General features: G+C 51.6%; 1 protein-coding gene across 5 annotated transcripts in view; it reads left to right on the top strand.

The window, feature by feature from the left end:
* Positions 1-15,863, top strand: part of TJAP1 (tight junction associated protein 1) — a 39,045-nt gene that overhangs the window by 18,090 nt on the left and 5,092 nt on the right. For 3 of the 5 annotated variants that reach the window (XM_066993863.1, XM_066993864.1, XM_066993866.1), the window contains exons 3-10: positions 4,012-4,106; positions 7,587-7,745; positions 10,770-10,798; positions 11,886-12,047; positions 12,709-12,775; positions 13,253-13,282; positions 14,501-14,608; positions 15,280-15,363. In XM_066993863.1, coding sequence (XP_066849964.1) covers positions 4,012-4,106; positions 7,587-7,745; positions 10,770-10,798; positions 11,886-12,047; positions 12,709-12,775; positions 13,253-13,282; positions 14,501-14,608; positions 15,280-15,363 — 734 coding nt within the window. Of the gene's footprint in view, positions 1-4,011; positions 4,107-5,646; positions 5,701-7,586; positions 7,746-10,769; positions 10,799-11,885; positions 12,048-12,708; positions 12,776-13,252; positions 13,283-14,500; positions 14,609-15,279; positions 15,364-15,863 lie in introns of all 5 variants that reach the window. The other 2 variants (XM_066993867.1, XM_066993865.1) reach the window with 2 other exon arrangements.

Genomic DNA, 15,863 nt, shown 5'->3' with positions numbered 1-15,863 from the left:
TTTTCCTTTTCTTCCTCTCCTACACAGTGGAGGAATTGGCAGGGGAAGGGGATTCCTACATGTTGATTTTCTACAGAAATGTTCACCCACTCCCTCCTTCGCTTCTCTTCAATTGTTTGCTTAATGTAGCCATTCTCTAGTTTGTGACTGAGACAGAAAATGTGAGGCCATGGCTCCCCAGTTCCCCTCATGTCATCTCCCAGCTTCTGCCAGATAAATGTCGTTAGGTTTGCTTTTACTAGCAGGACCCACGTAGTTATTTTCAGGAACTTTTGAAAGTACTTCTAATCTCCATGAATAGTTTTCTCATGGCTGGGCATACATCTCATTAAATATCTAAGAAACATGCTCCAAAAGTCTTCCCATGGAAGATCTTAAAAGAAACCAGGTAAGAAGACAGAGTGGGGAAGGAAGTGAAATCTGAGGTGCAAAGATAACGGTGCTCAGGAAGTTTGCAGCCTAAACCACCTTGTGAGAGTTGAAAGGATCACCGAACAGACTAGAGATCAACCCACAGGGATCACTGAACAAACTAAACTGAATTCTGGTGCGTCAGCATTTCTCGGTGAGGGGCTCTCGTTAGCCCCTTGTGTAGATGTCAGCGCTAAAGGTGGCTTGGCAGGTGACCTTTTGCTGAGCTGGTTCTTGTGCGATTTCAGAGGTAGCCATTCAAGGTGATTATGCTCTTCTGTGCATTAGAAAGCTAGCGTTCATTTCCTGGTCAGAATCTCCCCTGGGTATTTTTATTCTCCATTAACATTCCTTCTGGGGATTGTATTTGGGTCCTTTGCTTCCTGTCCTGTTCCTGTTCAGATGTTAATCAGCTGTTGTGTTCTATTCCAGTTACGTGGGAGCGATGGTAGTGTTTCTTGGGCAATGCTGATCTGCTCTGGCTTTTATGAAAGGGTCGGGGAAGCTAAGCTGCTCTTAATGCAGTGACTAGAGTAGATGATCATGCATATTTAAGGTAGGGAGCGCAACTGAATTGGCGGGACTGGGGTCTTTGTATTGTAGAAAGATGGAGTAGGACTAAGAAAAGTGTGATTCTGAGATGTAAGAGACTTCCACAGGGTGCATGGATATGACAGACACATGATATGTGCTGCCCAGTGGTATTTATATTCAGCCAGAACTATATAAGACTGTGGATTTCATTTACTTTGGAAATACGTTAGGTGCTAAGTAGGGTTTGTTACACAGCCTGTTGTTCAACAGCTAGCCCTATCCCTTTCTGTTGATATCTTTTGGAGTTTTTTCCTATGCAGGGAACAGAGATTTCTGCTTAGCAGTCAAGGTTAATTGGTATGAAAAAGCAGGAATGAGCAATAATCCTCCTGAAACTCAATTTTAATCCAAGAGTCACTATAATGCTATTACTCAGCTCTGAATCGTGAGCATTAACATGCAAGCAGAACTGAGAAGCAAGTTTCTGCACTGGGAGCTGTCATCCTTTTATTTTAAAATGAGCCTCAAAGTAAGTAGCAGCAGAATGGATCTGAACATATTTTTAATTGGAATTCCTTCCCTGAATGAAAAGCTCTCATTAAATGTTAAAGCGTCCTTTAATAACCTTGCAGTCCTTTTCCATTGTGCTTGGCACGAGCGGTCTACAGGGGCTGCTTTTAACTTCAGGCAGCTTGTTCTTCTGTCCCAGGCAAGACCTCGCGACGCAGTTTTTACATCACCTCTCTCTCTGATTAGCTGTCTCGATCAGGCTTACTGCAGCAGCTTCCCACATAATCTGGCTTGAGACACGCGGAGGCTAAGGTTGGCTCTACCCATACGCACGGGAAGACAAGTGACAAGCCTCTCTTCTTGCTTCTCGTGAGGCAAGCGAGGAGAAATTGTTGCCTCCTAAAGCGGGATGCGCCAATCTCCGGTGCTGGATCTGTGTTTGCGCTAAAGGTTGGCTGAAACAGCGTGAAGTTTCTGGGTTAGCTGTGATGATTAGCTGTGTGGCACAGGACAGTAGCAGCGATTATTTTTACACATGAGTACGTGATTGGAGTTTTTTTGGAGTACTCTGACTTGGCGATAGCCAATGAATGTTCCTGTAGTGTTGCTTTAGAAACAAACGGGGCTGTGATGGTGCTATGGAGTGTGTTTTCCCTGTCATACAAGTTTATCTTTCTGAATAAAGAGCAAGATCAAAGAAATGTTGCTTTAAAAAGGAAAACACTGGAAAGATGACAATGCCTGAAATAAGGAACATTTTCCGCAGTGTAGTCACCATATTTCTGTTAAGGAAGGGAAATGCTGGTCCTGAACACTGGTGAACGGCCTGTTTTATAGGATCAGAAAAGGCAACACATGAGAAGGTAATGATGAGGAACGCCCTGCAAGTCCTCCTCTGCCCTTTTGTAGGGAACGTGCAGCTGCTCCGACAGCAAACAAGAACGAACTGTGTGCCTCCTCGTCTGAAAACCAAAGCTGATTATTAGTTACCTCGGGGCTCGAGGGACTTCGCAGCTATCAGGAAGGCAATAAGTGTCTGCAAATGTTAATTTTTTTCCTTCGATGCTTTTTCCCTTTAGTCCAAAGGGTTTGTGTGTGTCAGACCTCTTCCTTGTTACTGGAGAAAACGTGGTGTGAGTGAGGTAGTGCTGTGTTTTTGCATGAATGCCAAGTGGCTCTTACTTCTGCGGACCCTGGATGGAATAACCCAAGCCATTCTGTGCTGTACCACATCTGCTGCTGGTGTGTGGTAAAAGTTTTTGCCTTTCCCAAGCCTCACAGAAAACACAGCCACTTACAGACGGAGAGGGTGGGTTTTACACGGAGGGCTGCTGCCGGATAGCAGCAACTAGTCAAGCGTGTACACGCAGCTGCGCTCAGTCGCGGTCGCTGCACCCTGTCACGGTGAAGAGGAAAGAGGTGGTGTGTGTTGTCTTTGTGAGGGGGTGGAGGAATCAGCAGCTTTTTGCATTAACGGAGCAAATTGTTAGGTTTCTACTGCAGTCTTCGGAGCCTTTATATGCTCATGTCTTTGCCTGGAAGACATGGCTATTGCTGAGGCTGATCGGGGTGCGAGCCCAAGCCTGGTAGCCTTCAGTGAGCTTAGAAATGATTCTGGACTGTGGATAGTAGCTAGAAGATGGAAGAATTGGAGCTAGTGCAAATGATAGCATTTACAGTTTTCTTCCTAGCAGCCTGAGGGACATTGCTGATGAGAGATGGACAGGGCAGATAAAAAGGAGCAGGAGGTTAAGTTTCCTCTTGTGTTACAATGCTAATTAGAATGGCAAAGACTGGGCTGAAGAGCTGCCTGCTGCTGTAGCTCCAGGACAAAGCCGAGCTTCTCCTGGGTAGTCAAAACATGGACCTGACAGCGAGCTTCCTCAGAGAGAAGCTTGTGAATAGTGTGGTGAGTGCAGAGCAGAAATAGTGCTGTCTTAAACCTCTAGGTATTGCCTGTATCCTTTTCGGCTTTGAAGCACAAGGTCCGTCTGTTCTGCAGAGAGTATCTGCTGCTCTCTGAACAGAGGCACGGTGAATTGAGCCACCTTGGGTTTCTCTCTTTGTGGTAGCAAAGGATGCCCAGTCACTGCAGGCAGAGAGGGCTTAACTGTGCTTGCTGTTCGGTACAGGGAAGTCGGCAAAACAAACTTGGTTGGGGTGGCAGGCTGGTTGGGGCACACATGGGTGAATGACAGGCTGGATTCCTGGTGTCGATCAGGAACACAGGCTGGGAAGCAGTGACCCCTGGAGCCATCTAGAAGAACCATCTGCCTTTCAGAGGCCAGTTACCGCTCTGCAGAGGCATCCAGCTCAGTGGAGGGCTGCTTTAAAAAAAAACAACAAAAAACAAAACACCATTTTCTGGGACACAGTGAAGACAAGGAGCTTACTTCAGTAGATGGTCCTGTCATCAGATAGTAGCCTGATGGTGCAGCAGTTTGCTGCTGGCTCCCGTCCTGGCACCTGGCCGCGGGTTGGCCTGCGCGTGCCTGGCTGTTTCCATGTGTTGTGTTGATAGGTGACTGACACCGAGTTTCCTTTCTCATGTTTCAGGAGCTGTTGGCCAGATGCTGCTGGATGCTGACAGGAGAAAGCTGATTCGGAGACGAGCAGCCAGAAATGTTTGGACACGTCGTCATTTTGGATCTGTAAGTCCTTGTTTGAGGGGAAGTTGCCTGGAGGCACTGCGAGTATTTGAGTGTCTCTGGAAATTCTCAGATTTGAGGGTAGGTTTCCAGTCCTGGTAGCTTTTTGAGGTAGGTGGGGAGGAGATGGCAGGCAGTAGCTGCTGGGTATTGGGTAGGAAGCAGGACAGTCCTGCTTGAGCCTGAGGAACTGTATGCTGAGAGACAGCGAGGCCTTTGGCGTGTTTGTTGTGAGCGCCACGGCGATGGAAACATGCAGGGACCCATGGGGGCAGCTGTACCTGGAAGCCCCTGCTTGTGTGCCAACCTGTCTGGCCGCTGGCTTTGGCTCGATGCTGAACCAGCTCCTGCTGGGAGCTGGCAGAAAAGCAGATTCAGACTTCACTGACCTGGTCCTTCCTGGATTTACACATTCCCTCTCTCCCTCCCTATGCTTTGCAGCTTTGCCCTGCAGAGCAGTTAGACTGTTGTGAAGCTGTTTTTAACTTTGCTAGTCAAGACCCGACTGTAGCATTGTAGTAAGGAAGGGGGCCAGACAGCTTGTTGGGCCAGGGCCAGCGCTAGGGCACCTTTCAGTTTGTTTTGGCAGCGCTTGGGTTTGCGTGGTCCTGGTTGCCTGCCTGTTCCATTCACCTTCCATCTGGCTCTCCCCGTGTGCATACAAGTGCTCCACGCCCTGCGCTCCTGTCCCGCCTCCCAGGGCCTGGTGCCATGGGCAGGGGAAAAAGCCGCGCAGCAGCAGAAGTGCATCAGGAAAGGGAAGTCTCCGCTGCGATGTCTTAAGTCAGTGACAGAGCGATAGCCACAGAGCTAAGCTCTTCCAGGCATCTCGCAGGTGAACCCATTTCTCTTCCTGTGGCGATGCGTACCCTGGGCTGTGAGCACAGAAGATCATTTCTGAACTTGCGTTATAGCCTGGGTTGGATGGGCAGTATTTTACAGAAGCCTGTTAGCAGCAAGGTAGAGCGTGGCACGCTGTTTGCTGGCAGCCAGAGAGTAGCTTATCTTCCTCTGTCTTGTAGAGGTGTGGGCTATCACAGCGGTAGGCACAAGGACGTAATGTTTTGGCTCCAAGGAGAGACTGATAATTGCCAGCTCATTTGTAGGTGCACCGACTTAACAATTACCTCACTCATCCTTTAGCATTACCAAGCTTCTGTACCTAAGGCTTCGCAGTTAGCATCCCTCCGCAGTAGCGGAGGAAATTAGCAGTAAGGGTCCAGTTTCACAGGAGGTGCCTTTAGTCCTTCCTGGAACCAAAGTTCTCTATGAGCTATTGCTTCATGGATTTTGAGTTTGCATGGTCCTGATTGCCTTGAATGTGTCCTTCCCAAGTGACTTTCCAGGGCTATGTGGCTCAACTGTCCTAAGCTAACTTCCTTTCCTTTCAGAAGATCTGTTGTGAGTTCGGGCAGGCACTGAGAGTGAGATGAATATCCTGTCGTCCTTGGTTATAAACATTCCCCATTCCTTAAATATTTATGGGGTGAGATTTCAAACTGTTTCTTTTCAGGATTCTAAGCTATTTGTTTCCCTTCTTCAGGGCATCTGAGTGAGTGTCTGTGCTTCATGAAGCTTTGAATTTGAGCCGAGGCTGGTAAGTTGCTCAGGTCTTAGGGGCTAGAGAAATGATAGTGGTTTCATCTTGGGATATCTGCATGAGTATCTCCTGTCCTTAGCCTGCCAGGAGTTGACAGAAGAGAATCACCTGGTTGATGGTGGGGTGTTGACAAACCCACTTCTGGTCAGGATTTCAGCATTTCTTCTTGAAGAGGAGAAATGTCTTCACAGCAAGGCAGACCCAGCTGTGTTGTTTGGAGGTGCGGTGGAATGCATATTGTTTTGCTGGATGTGATTTTTCTAAAGTATTAGAGATCGCTTCACCTAACTGGTTCCTTTTAAGAGAAGGGATCTTGAGGGAACGACTGCAGCAAAGTTATATTTTCAAGATTTTGACAGTGGATTTTACAGGCTAGTTCTAAGAAGTTGCTCATGTATGTGGAAAACACGTGAGAGACTTCAGTGAGCCTGTGTTTTTTTAGCACAGTGGAGAACAGCTTACAAATTGTTCTGTGAAGTGTAAAGCCTGCTGTGGCTTGGAGCCACTCTGTGCTTGGTGCAGGCATTTCAGTCCTCCCAGGGGGCTCGGTCTAAGTGCTGAGAGGATGCAGCTAGGCAAGAGTGGATGAGAACTGCAGAGAACTCTTCTTGGGGCCCCATTTAGACACCTAACAACATGTAAAGCTTCACTGGCTAGAACAGAAAGCAAGTCTGCCAAGTCACTGGCCTGGCAGTGTCCATTGGCCTGCTGTAAGTGGGATTTAAATGGCCCTGCTGTCGGAGGAGTGGAGAGGGTGATCTGAGCTGAGGCAAGTCCTGCCCTTTGGAGTGCTGTAGATCAGGCTCTGAGCATTGCAGAGGTGCTAGGCTTGGTCGGTGATAGAATCCAGCAAGGGGAAGGGGTATGAGAAGTGAGTGCTTACCCCCAAATATAGGGGTACTGTGGATGATGCGTGTATTTTTATCAGGGGAAGTCTGGTGTCGGGCCCTCTAGGGACTTCTTGGTATCTCCAAGATGTCCTGTGTGTGCTGGAATGGCTGAAATCCTGGCAGCTTGGTGGGAAGCCTTCCTGCCCTCCGCTGCAGTCGCGAAGTGGTGGAAAGGAAAATTATCCCATGTATAGAGGATAGCTGCTTTCCTTCTACCCCATATTTTGCTCTTGTGCCGCTATTGCTCCTGCAGCAGGCGGATTCTTCCTGCCCAGCACAGTTTGGGTAAAGGGACAAAAACTGATCTGGTCTTTCTTGCAGTGGTACTGCTGCATGTTGCAACATCTGACCTTAGGTACCAACATCAATGGCAATGCTCCCTAATTTGATGCCACCTGTGACTTGGGGGTGGTCTTTTGTCTTTTCTGACAGAGTGAGCAGTTGTAAAGGTATGGGACCTCCTTCTGACAGGCCTCCCGTGGTTTGCCCCGCTTTTGTCCCAGTGTAAGCAAAAAGCTTCTCAGTTTGGGCTCTTTAATGGCTGGAGTCTCCTCCCACATAGTCCCTGCTGACAGTGGCAGCACATAATCAATAACTCCTGCTGTCACTGCTGCCTGTGAGGCTTGCTGTTTCCATATTGGAAAAGGCCTTTCCTAAAGAGCCTGATCGATACGCTGCTGTGAGGCCTGTTCTCGTTTGCTATATATAATCCAGATACACACAAACTACGTGAGTGAGTGTGTGTAGAAGGGGGGAGAGGATGTGCCAGCCCTCCGCTCTCACTGGCTGGGAGGACACAGCTACCTCTGACTTTGCTCCCTCTCCTGCTGCTGCCACTCGGGGCTTGCGGTCACATCCCTTCCTTGCTCTGTCCGTACTCTGCATGGGGACCTGCTCCGGGACTCCAGGGGAGCCGACTTCCTGCTGGGTTGCTTCTAGGGTTGGATGGAGTGCGTATGACTCTCTCTTCTGTGCACTTTCTGCTGTTGGTAGGTAGCCCGCTGGCGGAGCCACGCAGGTGGGAGGATGTCGAGCACGGCTCCGTCGAAGAAGCCTTACCGCAAGGCGCCCCCGCAGCATCGCGAGATCCGCCACGAGGTCCCCATCATTCGTGACGACCAGGATGGAGTGATCTTGGCCGAGCAGAGTCAGGTAACGGCTTGCCGGGTGGCAAAGGGATTAGCACCGATGCGCCAGCAAACAGGGTTTAGTTGCACCGAGGCAGGCCAACTCGAGCAGGCGGAGGGGTTTGAGGTTTGCGACCTGAACTTCTCCTCATCGTGGTCCCTGGAGTCCAGCAGTGAGAAGGAAGTGGCAGGGTGCAGAGCAGAGTTGAACGTCAAGAGCCAGACGGTCTTGCCAGCGCTGCCGCGTGGTAGGAGGATGGGACAGCAAAGTGGGAAGCGGTGCCCGAACCGCACTCGTGGGCACCTCAGCAAATTTGTGAGCCGTAGCATGGAGACAGTCGTGGTGTCTGGAGATGAAAAACACCATCCCGCTTGCTCTTTCAAGAGCAGAAGCCTGGAACGCTCGCTTATGTTTAAAGAGCCTCCTGAAGTCTTGACACCGAGGAAGTTTCGGGTCTCCTCTACGCACCTGCCTCTGAAAGGGATCTTAAAGCAGACCGGCCTGCGGACAGGCACGTGCCCGGAGACCCTACGCAAGTCCCGCTCAGTCGAGACACTTTCCCGTGGCCGTGGCTCCCGCAAGTACAGCGACCCTCAGCTGTGCCTCGGCTGCAGGGAGAACTGCTCGCTGGAGCGCAGCAGCGGTGGTGCTGCCGACTCTGTCAAGCACAAGGAGAAGCTGAAAGAAGAAAAAATGCTGTTCTCCAAATTCCTGGATGAGATTACCCAGCGGGTGCTGAGTCCCATCCACTTGCGCTCGCTGGGAGAAACCAGGGGAACAGAGCAAAACCAGAACTCTGCCCGTTTCCCCAGGGGGTTTGCCCCGGAAAGTCAAGGGGAAGGTCATCTGGAAGAGGTCAAAACCAAACGTGCAAAAGAAAGATCCTCGTGCCCAAGCAGAAGAAAAACAGAAAAGAAATGTGAGGGGCTGGGAATGGCTTCGTGTCAGAGAAATCGTGCAGAGGAGGCTGAGAGAGTTTCCAGATTAAGAAAGAAGCCCATTCTTGGGAAAAAGAACAGTAAGGAGAAACTTCTTTCCTTGGAGAGAAGGGTGGTAGATCTGTGTCAGTATGAGCTGCAGAAGCTGGCAGACCTGGGGCTGGCAGGGACATCCTCTGGGCAGCAGCACTCACTGTCTTCATGGAAAAGCAGTGCAGAGGGCAGAAGGGATGAAAGCAGTCCCTGTTCACGGCTATTACAGCCACACCATCTGTCTGCTAAATTCGGGCAGAAGCATAAAGTGGAGCCGAACCGCCCAGAGAAAGAATCCTTTTCCCCTCCAACACACTGGAGTCGGGAGGAAGGGCCAGCTCTACCTAGATCCTCCCCTTCCTTCAGCCTGGCACTAAACAAGGTAGGTGCCAGGTCTGCTGGCTCTCGCAAACGGGGGTCTCACAAAGGCCAGAGCCCCTGCCCGGACCTCACCTTATCTGTAATGCCAGTGTGGGGGGAGAGACCTCAAGCTGTGGGTGCCTCATCACCAGAAGCTGCTGTCCTGTGGCGCTGCTCCTGTCGGTGCTGCAGGCTGGGTTTATCTTTTGGGAGGAACCAGCTTCCCTGTGGCAGGAGGAAGGCAGGAGCTGGTGCTCTTCTCCCCACTGCAGGCTTTCCCGTTGTGTGCAGGCTGGAGGCCCCCAGGCTGCAGGGCAGAAGGTGGGCAGCTCTGTTGTTGGGAGGCTCCCGGTGCTTTGCGTGCCCCGTGCCTGGCTGTCCTGGGGTACTGGATCTCTGCATCTGATGGCTGGTTCAGGTCTTTGTAAGCCATCTCCTCTTTTCTCCAGCCTGCTTCGGGGCCATTGCCTCGTTTTACTAGAAATCACCTTATCCCCTTTGCCTGGTCACTGCTCTGTGCTATGTGCAGGGGTTGGGGAGGCAGTTGCTAGTTAATTCTGCATGAATTACTGATTGCCGTGTGGGGTAACGATGTGAGGAAAGGGTGGATTGACGTTTGTCCCTTAAGGACAGGAAGGTATATGCAGGCACTGAGCACTACCCTTGTAAAAGAGGTGCGCTGATGAAGGAAGCGGCCCCGTGGTGTCTTAGGGCCAGGACTGAGATGAGTTTGCCTTCTGTAACATTGCTAGAAGCTCAGCGACCTCATCCACAGCTGCCTGTGGCGTGGCCTCTAAGCCCAGTGCTGGCTGTGACGCTTAATGGGCAATTTGAAGTGTGGCAGTGCTCAGGGCTTGTGCGGTGCTGCTGGTCTACCAAGCACCAAAACTAGTCCGTGGGCAGCTTGGGCTTTGAGAATGGTCACAGCCTTGAGCTTTCACAAAACATATGGTTGTTGCTAGTGCTAATTAAATCTCTCCCAGCTGCGCTGGCAAGCAACAACCATCTTTTGGGTTAGCACAGGGAGTGTGAAGGGCGTGAGAGCAGCTGAGCCACGTGCTCTTGTTGCAGCACTGTCTCTCCTTGTTCTGCAGGTCCCTGCTCCAACCGTCTCTGGGGATCTTGCCCAGAACATTTCTTTCACAGGCTTTTCTGACCTTTAGTGTTTCTTGTGCTATCCCAGAATAATTACAGTGGCGCTCTTCAGGTCTGCAGAAAGAAACCCTTTTCACAGCATAATCTAGCGGGCGTAACTGGTAGACAGACGCATCTTTTCATCTCCCAAACGACACACTCTGATTCTTCTGTGGGGCCTCAAGGGTGTTGTGATTGCTGTGGTCACAAGTTAATTGTTGATGCCTGCTGGCCTGTGAGATTCCTGCTACCCACTAACCGTGGATGTGCAGGAAAGTGAAACACCAGCAAAGGTGACCGTGTTGCAAGAGATGCTGATGCTCACCGTGGGAGAGCAAAGTTACCTAACTTGTATGGTGGTTTCTAGCTCAGCTGTTCTACCGCGAACGAGAACACGCGGTCTGTCTTAGTGTCAGCCAGATGAGTGGTGTGTACAGATCCCAGCTTCTAAGCTTGTCTACCCTGATCCCTCAGAGGAAGAGTCCCTGCTAGGGTCTAGCAGCAAGACATTATCCTTTAGGGGACAGTATGAGACCGACTCCTCCTCTGAAAGAATCTCACAGCTGTTTTTTTCCCTGTGCAGGAGCCCTTGACGGATGCGGAAAGGATGAAGTAAGTGTCCTGCTCCCCCCTTACGCTTGTTGTGCTGCATCTGCGTGGGTGCTGATTCCTCACATCTTGGTTGTGCCACCTGCACAGCAAAGCTGACTGCCCCTGCGGGCTCCCCTCAGATCTTCAGCCCTCTTGGGGCCATGTGGGCAGAGCTTTGGTCTGTGCTTTGCCAACCTCTGGAGGTGTGGGGACACAGATCTCCTCCAGTGCAGGTGCAGGCAGAGGAGTTGGTGGGTGTGGTGGAAAGTAGGAGATAAAGCCTTTAATACAGGTGGAGGGAAGAATGCCTTTTTTAAGCCTTCATGTTGTTGCCACTGTTGTAGTGTGAGCCACCAAAACCAGCATGCAAAGGCCTGCTGCTGGGTGAGGGTGAGAACTGGGCCCTTTGGGGGTGCAGGGCACAGACAGCTGCTAGCACTGTGCTTCCAACTCTAGCGAGGAGCGAGTTTGCACTGCCAGAGAGGAGCTGTGCTTCTGGCTTTCTCGGAGCACAAAGGAATGAAAAACAACAGGAAATCCTTCTGACCACCAAGCATGTCCTGGCTGGGGGGAGGAACAGAGCAGTTCGTGTTGGGATGGGATTCACAGCCGTGATTACATCTCTACGTGCACCCCACCACCTCTGCTACTGGGCTCAAGGCTGTATAGAGTGCTCTTTCCACCATGTATTAAAGGCGTGAGGGCTTTTGAGCAGCTTCAGGGGAGGAGAATACACTTTTACTCTTTTGCCTTCAGCTCTTCTAACCTGGTCTGGGATAAATTATTGAGTGGGTCTCATTCACCGGAGAGCTGAGCAGCCCGTCTGGCGAGTGGACTTTATCCAAGCGCTGTAACCCGAGAGGGAGCTGGGAGCTGATCTCACAGCTAGTATGGGCTTCTCTGCCCCTGCTCCCAGAGGGTTTGAGCCTCCCTCTCCTAACCGTGGTGCGTCATTCACTGCATGGGCTGGGGTCTCCTGACAGTTCAGTTCCTGACTCCCTGGAGCCCAGGTGTGGGATCTTGAGCCCTAGAGCAGGGCAGTGGGATGGGAGTGCTGGTGTGGAGCGCTCCTTGTGCGCTCAGTGGTACCTTGCTCCTGTGTGCCCAGGTTGCTGCAGCACGAGAACGAAGAACTGCGCCGGCGGCTGACGTACGTGACAAACAAAATGGAGGCGATGGAGAGGGAGCTGGAGTCGGGTCAAGACTACCTGGAGATGGAGCTGGGCCAGAACCGTGAGGAGCTGGAGAAATTCAAAGATAAATTCCGTAGGTATGGAAAAGAAAAAAGAGGGACAGAGTTAGAGAGATCACTCCCACCAAGGACTCCCTCATCTGGTTTGAGCGGGCTGTACCCTGTTGCATTTATCGGAGGCGTGCTACATCCTCAGAAAGGTGCTCCCCCAGACTGCGGGGAGGGTAAAAGCTTCACGACTATTGCTTCCTCCAGGGTGCAGCGTAGGCACACTGCTAGCTTGAGGGGTTGTCAGCAACAGGGAGTTCTTCATTTAGTGGATGTAAGGGCAGAATCCAGCTTGGGTGGCTATCTGACATGGAAAAGGAGCCACTGACAGCTGCAAGTAAATGCATTGCCACTTTACCTGGGAAGTAGTGCCTCAGTTAGAAATCAAAGACAGTCCCTGATCACGTGGTTATACGTAGCATAGCTCAGAGGAGTCATCCAAAGTCTTTCACACCCTCCCCAGCAAAAGCATGATAGGTCACCCAACCAACCTCAGCTTGCCTCTGGTAACTTGGGGTCTGAAGGCCGTTATGTGGCAGAGGTGAGGCACAGATAATATGCCTGGTTGTCTTAGTACTGTGCATACCAGTCTTTCTGGAGTTACAGAGCAAGTTGTTTTATGGGCAGTTATGAGGAAGACTTGCGTGAATGCCTGAGATCCATTCCCGTGTGTACAACCTTGATTCTGTAGGTTGCAGAACAGCTACACTGCCTCCCAGAGAACCAACCAAGACCTGGAGGAGAAGCTGCATGCCCTAGTAAGTGCCTTATTCGGTCCCTACAGAGAGGAGGTGGAAGTAGACTTATGTGTTAGGAGCAGAAGGGGGAAGGGGCCCTGGCTTTAGCCAGCAGACGTGGAGGTGGGCGAGGGTTGGGATTCTGGCCATGACCATCTATTCCCCCTTCTGGCTGGTGTCATGAGCTGGTTCCTTGATTTACTGAGCCCCTACTTGGTCGTGCACGTGAGCTTGGTTGCCCGCAACATAACTGCATGGTGTTCCGTCATGTTGCTTCAGTCCCTCTCAAAATGCCGGGGGTGTGCCAGCCAGTCCTGGGGTGGTCATCCTGGGGGGACGGGGGCAGAGCAGAGCCAGCGTGCGTGTGTGTGTCTGTTGTGTGCATTCATAACACTCATGGCTGTTTCTTTTCTCTCCCTCCCCCTCTCTCTCTCTCTCTCTTTCTCTTTCTCCTCCCCACGCTGCTGCTGGCACACGCTGGGCGCGCTCACCTCTCAGGCCTCTCTCAGCCAAAGCTGGATTTTTGCAGTTGCGTCTTTTCGTTTGTGTGTTTTTTCTTTTTCCTCTTTTACGTGTCTCGGCCTGTCGGTTTCATTGTCAGTCCCACCTACACCAGCCCAGCTGGAGGGGCCCCCAGCCCTCGTCCAGCCAAGGGCTCACCTGGTATCCAGCAGCTGCCCGCAGATGCAGCAGGCCCTAGCTTGCAGTGCTCCATCCTAAGAGCGTTTGACACCGAGCCAGCTGGAGCGCGGTGCGCTGGGAAGCGGTGCCCATGAGCTGTGGCACTGCACAAGATGCGGATGGCTGTGAGCCTCCTTTGCTCCCTTTCTTTCCCCTTCTGGGCCGTGAGCAGGCAAGCTGAACAGCTGCCATGCTGATTGCCTCCATGTGGCCCAGGGTGGCTCTGTGTTCTTACTCTGTCACGTGAATTTCTCGGGGCAGTCTTCATTGTGCTGGTGCCTAAAGAGACCGAACGTCTGGGAAGGATTCTCCTAACCTCCCCCCTTGTGTCACTGTGCTGTACTTGTGACACAGCCGGGCCCTGGGGGTCACAGCCTTAGAGCAGCTCAGGGCAGCGTTGGGGGAGCTTCTTGAGAAGGGAATGGCTTGGGTATTCGGAGCTGTTGCCCCTCTCTGCTGTTACGTCTGGGTCTCCGTCTGCCCTGCCCCTAAACTGTCAGGGAGTCTAAAGAGACAAGACCATCTACGTTAGGGTGGGCATTACGTGAGCTCCAGGTCCTTTTTCTTACTAGAGCAAGGCTTGAGCTCTTCCAAGGCGCTGCCCTTTCCCTGCCAAACAAATCTTCTGTCCATTCAGCACAGGCTGCTCACCTTTACGGGCAGTGTTCTTGCTCTGTTGCCCCAGAGCGGAGGGCTGGGTATCACAAGCTTAGAGGTCCTTGCTGCTGGTGGCAGGATGGGATGCACTATTCAAACCCACTGTCTTTCCATCAGACACCCTATAAACCAGGGCAGAGAGGAAACATGGTTGTGCTGCGAGAAGAGATACTGCATTAAGGAGGTTTAAACTCAGCTGTGGCCTCTGTAACTAGCAGAGTGGCTGGCTCCACTTGCCTTTGGAGTCCCTCCCTGGGTGAAGAGCCAGGCTGTCCCCCTTGTCTGTCTGTCTAGAAGTTTTTGTATCCCAGCTGAACATGTCCTTGTGCTATGCTTGGGGCGAGGTGGGTGGTGAAGCTGGTTTCTTCTGTGCTGGGGAGAGTTACACCTTATGTTCTTGCATCCCAGATTAAAAAGGCAGAGATGGACCGCAAGACGCTGGACTGGGAGATTGTAGAGCTCACTAATAAATTGCTTGATGCAAAAACTACCATCAATAAGCTGGAAGAACTCAATGTAAGTGTGAATCTACAAATGGTCGTGCAAATGTGTTGAGGTGTGGGCTTTTCCTCTGGTTCAGAGTCATCAGTGTGAAGGAGCATGCGAATGACTTCAGTGTTTATGAAGGCGTGGGAGTTGCACGCAGCAGTAGGGACAGGCAAACAGAAAAAAGGCCTGAGGGACTGGGCAAGGAGGGGCTGATCTTCAAGTTTGGTGTTTGCTCTTTTGGTGTCTGAGCTTAAGGTTTGACCTGAGCCCACTGTACCAACTGAGAGGTCATTTATTCTGTAAACAGGAGGGAACTGATGCCTTTTCCACGCTATTAATGTGGAGGCTCCTAGATCCAGTGCCTATTTCCATTAACTGCTCCCAGTCCCCTCCAGTCTGTCTGCAAGATGCCTGACATTAGGCAGTGTCTGCAGGCACGGCTGGGAGCTCTGGGATGGGTTAGCAAATCCGATGGGACTTTTGGAGATTGTTTAATTCCACAGGGAGAGAGGAGTTGAAAGGGACATGTTGGCTGAGCCATAAGAAATACACGGTGGTGTGCAGAGGAGGGGAAGGCAGGTGCCCTCGTGAGTGGTTCATCACGTGCTGTCTTCTGTTTGAGCAGCACCTGGCCAGGCGGTGCCTTTTCAGGGAGCAGATGAGTCTGACACGGCCGTACACTCTGCCCTTTCTTGCAGGAACGCTACCGACAGGACTGTAACCTCGCCGTACAGCTGCTCAAGTGTAACAAGTCCCACTTCAGGAACCACAAGTTTGCTGATGTGAGTAGCAGTCCCGCTGAGGCGGGGAAGGAGGGCTCATGGTTTCCACCTGTGCCTTGCCTTTTTCAGCTTTCTCTGCAGGGCTGTTGGCCTCTCATCCTTCAGCCTCAGGCAGAGGTGTGGGGGGGCTCCTGTTCCCACTCCCACTGGGAAGGCAGCACAGAGCCTCTGCCAGCTCCTCTTTCACACCAGCTCCATTTCACAGCTCAGCCAGGAGCTGTTATAAAAAGCACAATAACCTTGAATTTGATAGCCTGCTGGGTGCCTGATGGAAGCTGGCAGGAGGACAGACCTCTCTCTTACCCTGCTCCGTCCTCTTTCCTTTCTCACCTGGCCACGTGCAAGGGCCATGCTGGCTGATAAGGAGTCAAGCAGAGCGGTAGGCTGACCCTGCTTCACTTCTCGCTCTGAGGAGCAGTTTGGGGGGCAACCTTCAGAGTGCCTTTTAGGCCTCCTGAATGGGAGAAGTTGGTACCAGGATGTGCTCCCCCTTGTGGGGT

The sequence above is a fragment of the Anser cygnoides genome, chromosome 3, assembly GCF_040182565.1.
Source record: "Anser cygnoides isolate HZ-2024a breed goose chromosome 3, Taihu_goose_T2T_genome, whole genome shotgun sequence".
NCBI classification, from domain to species: Eukaryota; Metazoa; Chordata; class Aves; order Anseriformes; family Anatidae; genus Anser; species Anser cygnoides.
This window is presented reverse-complemented; position numbering and strand designations above follow the sequence as displayed.